The 3,861-nt window shown below is 35.9% G+C and overlaps 1 protein-coding gene across 1 annotated transcript; it reads right to left on the minus strand.

The window, feature by feature from the left end:
• Positions 423 to 3,861, minus strand: LOC107605737 (probable protein phosphatase 2C 55). Its single transcript, XM_016307706.1, has 5 exons — positions 3,683 to 3,861; positions 2,677 to 3,530; positions 1,907 to 2,231; positions 1,341 to 1,484; positions 423 to 993 (listed from the first exon to the last, which is right to left on the minus strand). The coding sequence occupies exons 2-5, from the start codon at positions 3,399 to 3,401 to the stop codon at positions 697 to 699; spliced, it is 1,491 nt and encodes a 496-aa protein (XP_016163192.1). The 5' UTR covers positions 3,402 to 3,530; positions 3,683 to 3,861; the 3' UTR covers positions 423 to 696.

Below are 3,861 nucleotides of genomic sequence, written 5' to 3' on the forward strand. Positions count from 1 at the left end.
ATAAAATTAAATTAAGAAATTAAATTGATAATTAATTAATGACCAAAAATAATAAATTCTAATAATCTCCTATCATTTCTCATATTACAGGGTTGATTAAATTATTATTGAATAACTCTTAACTATCAACTTAAACAAAATTTTACCCAACAACATTAAACTATCTTTCATATTTATTAACTAGTATTAATTCATATACAAAATAAAATATAAAAAAATAATTAGTATTAGTGCAAAATTTGAGATTGATTTTTACTATTAATGTGAGAACGAAGAATTTCAAAAAGAATTGAGTTTCTTTAATAAAACAGTATTATAATACAAATGATTATAAATTGCCTAAGCAAGCATGCATGCATGCATATCTAAGGGTACTCGAAGTATCACAAACTAACTCAACAAATTAAAGTAGATTCAGAAAATCATTCACCAAAATAAAAAATTACTTTCACTCTCAAATTGGAGCTACATAATAATCTTTTTTCAGTTCTCACACTGAAGCAATTATTAAAACTTGGGATAATAAATAGAACCAATAGAAACTTCAAATTCAATGGGAGTATCTCAACAGAACTTCACTACGATATGTTTCTAAATTCTAACTACAATCCTATAATCACAATTAAGTCACCACCAGGACAAAATGGCTAATATATACAGCCTATAACGGGAAGGGGGACACATCAAAATGAAAATTTATGCATTCTTTGTGCCAGTAATATATGAAACTACAACTGTAGTATCATCAAGCTTGCCGCCATAGTAACGAATTCCGGCATCTTGAGCCGCAGTCGAGAAAGGGGTCTGCCTGTTTTTGTCTAACGCTCGTTGACGCGCCAACGCAGCTATCTTCTGGGCTGTCACCTGCGGACCAAATCCAGCTCTTACAGCGTGAACCACGACCGCCGTAATCTCGTTGTTGTATAAGTTATCGAACAGACCATCTGTACCGGCGACGATGACATCTCCAGGAGCAACAGCAATTGTGAAAACCTAAGATCAAGTCAACCCATATAAGTATTCTACAAATAACAGAACCAGATGCATAGAGCCAAACACAGAAAAAGCTGAAAGATTTTAATTCAATTTGCGGATTACCACAGCAAATATAGACACCAACCAAAAATTTAAAATCTTAAGAGTACAAGTTTATAGGAAGAAAATGGCAGTGATATATTGTCTTAGAAGTTGCGAAAATTGCAAAAATACAATCTAAATTGAACACATCATTCAAAGAAAGGCATTAGAACTAATTTAATCCACGAAGAGTGAATGAAATGATATTTCACTAACAAAAGTTGTCCCAACTCGAAAGTGTCAAGTCCACGATAGAAACATACCTGACCAGAACTAGGTAAATCACCATTAGTACCAAGCTGATAGGTGAAATTGAAGCCATGTTGCTGCACAGGGGATCGGAATACAGTGCACCCATCACGGATCACCATAAACCCGCTATCTCCCACATTAATAGCATTAAGACCCTGTGACACAAATGTAACGCATGAATATATGGTGATGAAAGAATGAAGGATAAAATACCAAGTAAAGCAGAAGGGATGGCAAAGTCCCAGAACAATTATCAGAAACTTCCTTTTTTGAGAGTTCAAAATCAAAAGTACAAACAAGTTAGCACCATCTTTGTTAATTGAGCTTCATATACATCATCTCATGCTATGCAGAGTCTAATGCCAAACAAATTATATTTAGAACATTAAAGTAGAGCCTCCCTTTTAAACTTTTCTTTATTGTTAGGAAGATCTAGTTTTTAATAATGATCAAAGGTAGCACCATTAATAATCTATTAGCATTTTCCAATGTTTAGAGCAATATAAGTCAACGAAACAGAATTGAAGCACTTGTATTGTTCCAAATTCAAAAAGTACAGCATGAACATGAAGGTAACCTGGTCAGTAAGTGCGATGATGCATGCTGTAGAGGAACCCATAGCTTTTGTAATTGAGTGTGCTTTCTCCAGCACCCTAGCAGGGTCAATTGAACCTTTAGGCTCCTCCTGAATAGCATCTACCGAATGGGACATGAGTTCACGAGAGTAAAATCCGGCATTAACACCACTATCTGCCCAGCCACCAACACCATCGGCCACACCAATTGCATGTTCCTGTGAACATATAAAATGGGCATCTTCTCCACCAGTTTCTTCTTTATCGGGATGAGGCAAGTAGCATGATCCTGATACTAACTTGAGGTTTTGGCACACAGGGTTTTTCCTGCAGTCATCATCCAATCACGTTATATTAGCAATTAATATTATAAATCCGGAATATATTTTTCACCACTTGATATGGCAAACCTATCAAGATAACCAGCAAGGAATGATTACAAGGTAGGATTCCTTATCATGTGAGTAGATTCATAGTTGCAGATCAAAATCCAACTAAATAATATTTTCATGGTTATTAGAGAAACAAATCTCGCTATTCAGTGCTTTAAATTTTAAGGCTAAATAAGCATCTTGAGCCTTATTATGTAAACATGGTATCAAACCATAACTGCTACATATTATAAAAATAACACTAATCAAATATGTATCATCAAAACTTTCACTCTTTAATCCTTATACAGACATAATCACTCTTTGGATAGAATTATATTGCTTCACACGCATTATATGTTTTATTATTATACTAATGAATAATAAAGCAAACAACTTACTGTTCAGCTGACTCTGCAGAATTTGCTAGCTGCTCTTCCCAGGAGGAGTCAAAATGTACATCATGAGCAGGCCCAACCGAGGAAGATGATGCCAGCGAGCTATGAAAACCTTTAGACCAAGGCTCTGTGTAAGCATGAGAACTGAACCATGTCTTTGCAGCACTGTAAACAAAATATCCATAAATCACTGAATTATCTGGCCGATGATTATTTTCCAAACTCATCATGACTTTTTTCCCATTGGCCAAACTCTTGCTTAAACCGATATTACTCCTATTCTTTATCGACGGTGATCGGCAACCACACTTCAAATTTGGGTTATCTAAATAGCATTCTCCAAACATAGCTCTGGGCAAGGGACTAGCCATAGTTTTACTCTGAGGTTTCGTGGCGGCCGAAAACTGCTCAGGTCTAGAAAGTGAACGACCAATGTGGTATCCACAGACCTGAAATGAAGGCCCTGATATGGATGGAGTCGAAACTGTACGCGACAACGTGTCGGCTACAGACAAGGTTCTCCTTCCTAGTTCTGAACTTGAAGTCAATCCAACACCACCAATTCGGTTAAGGTCCATACAGGATGAGAAATTCATAGAATGGAAAAGCCTTGAATCCAAACCAAACCACAATCTCCCTTGCCCAATCAGAACCTCAGAACAGCACTTGATTCCACCCTTCTTCTGCACAATTGAACTTAGCTTTGAAAAGTAATTATTGGATGGCATCTTATAAACACAAGTATTCAGGTTCAAAAGAATGGTTCCCTTCACCACAAGCAAAACACAATCTCATAACTCCCAGCACATCAACGCTTGAAACGCAGAACTTAAATCCCTTCCCAATTATTCAAAGACCTAAAGATTAAACAGAAAATCAAATAAAATCAATCCATAGCTGAGTTCATTCAAAAATCCAATAAAAACCGTGCTTGTAACTAAAATAAAACTCAATTCCATTAAAAATCAATATTGAATTAAAAAGGATAAAGAGTGATTAAGATTCTTACAGTCGGTGCTGGAAATTGGGGGAGAAAGGGAACCGTGGAAAAACCCTAGCCAATAAAGGTTGAAAGAGAGGAAAAGAGTTTAGTGCTAAAATACTATATATAAGGAAAGAAAAAGAGGGTAAGCGTCAAAATTGAATCTTGATGAAGTTAGGTGTGTGAGTCAGAGAGAGAGACTCTGA

Source organism: Arachis ipaensis, chromosome B06 (genome assembly GCF_000816755.2).
Source record: "Arachis ipaensis cultivar K30076 chromosome B06, Araip1.1, whole genome shotgun sequence".
NCBI lineage: Eukaryota > Viridiplantae > Streptophyta > Magnoliopsida > Fabales > Fabaceae > Arachis > Arachis ipaensis.

Bases quoted from the DNA above. Each gene is read 5' to 3' on its own strand.
- LOC107605737 (XM_016307706.1), bottom strand. From the start codon at position 3,401: ATGCCATCCAATAATTACTTTTCAAAGCTAAGTTCAATTGTGCAGAAG. The intron at 2,232-2,676 runs GTAAGTTGTTTG...TGATGACTGCAG, and splicing joins TCTGCAGAGTCAGCTGAACA to GAAAAACCCTGTGTGCCAAA. The intron at 1,485-1,906 runs GTTACCTTCATG...TTTGTGTCACAG, and splicing joins TCATCGCACTTACTGACCAG to GGTCTTAATGCTATTAATGT.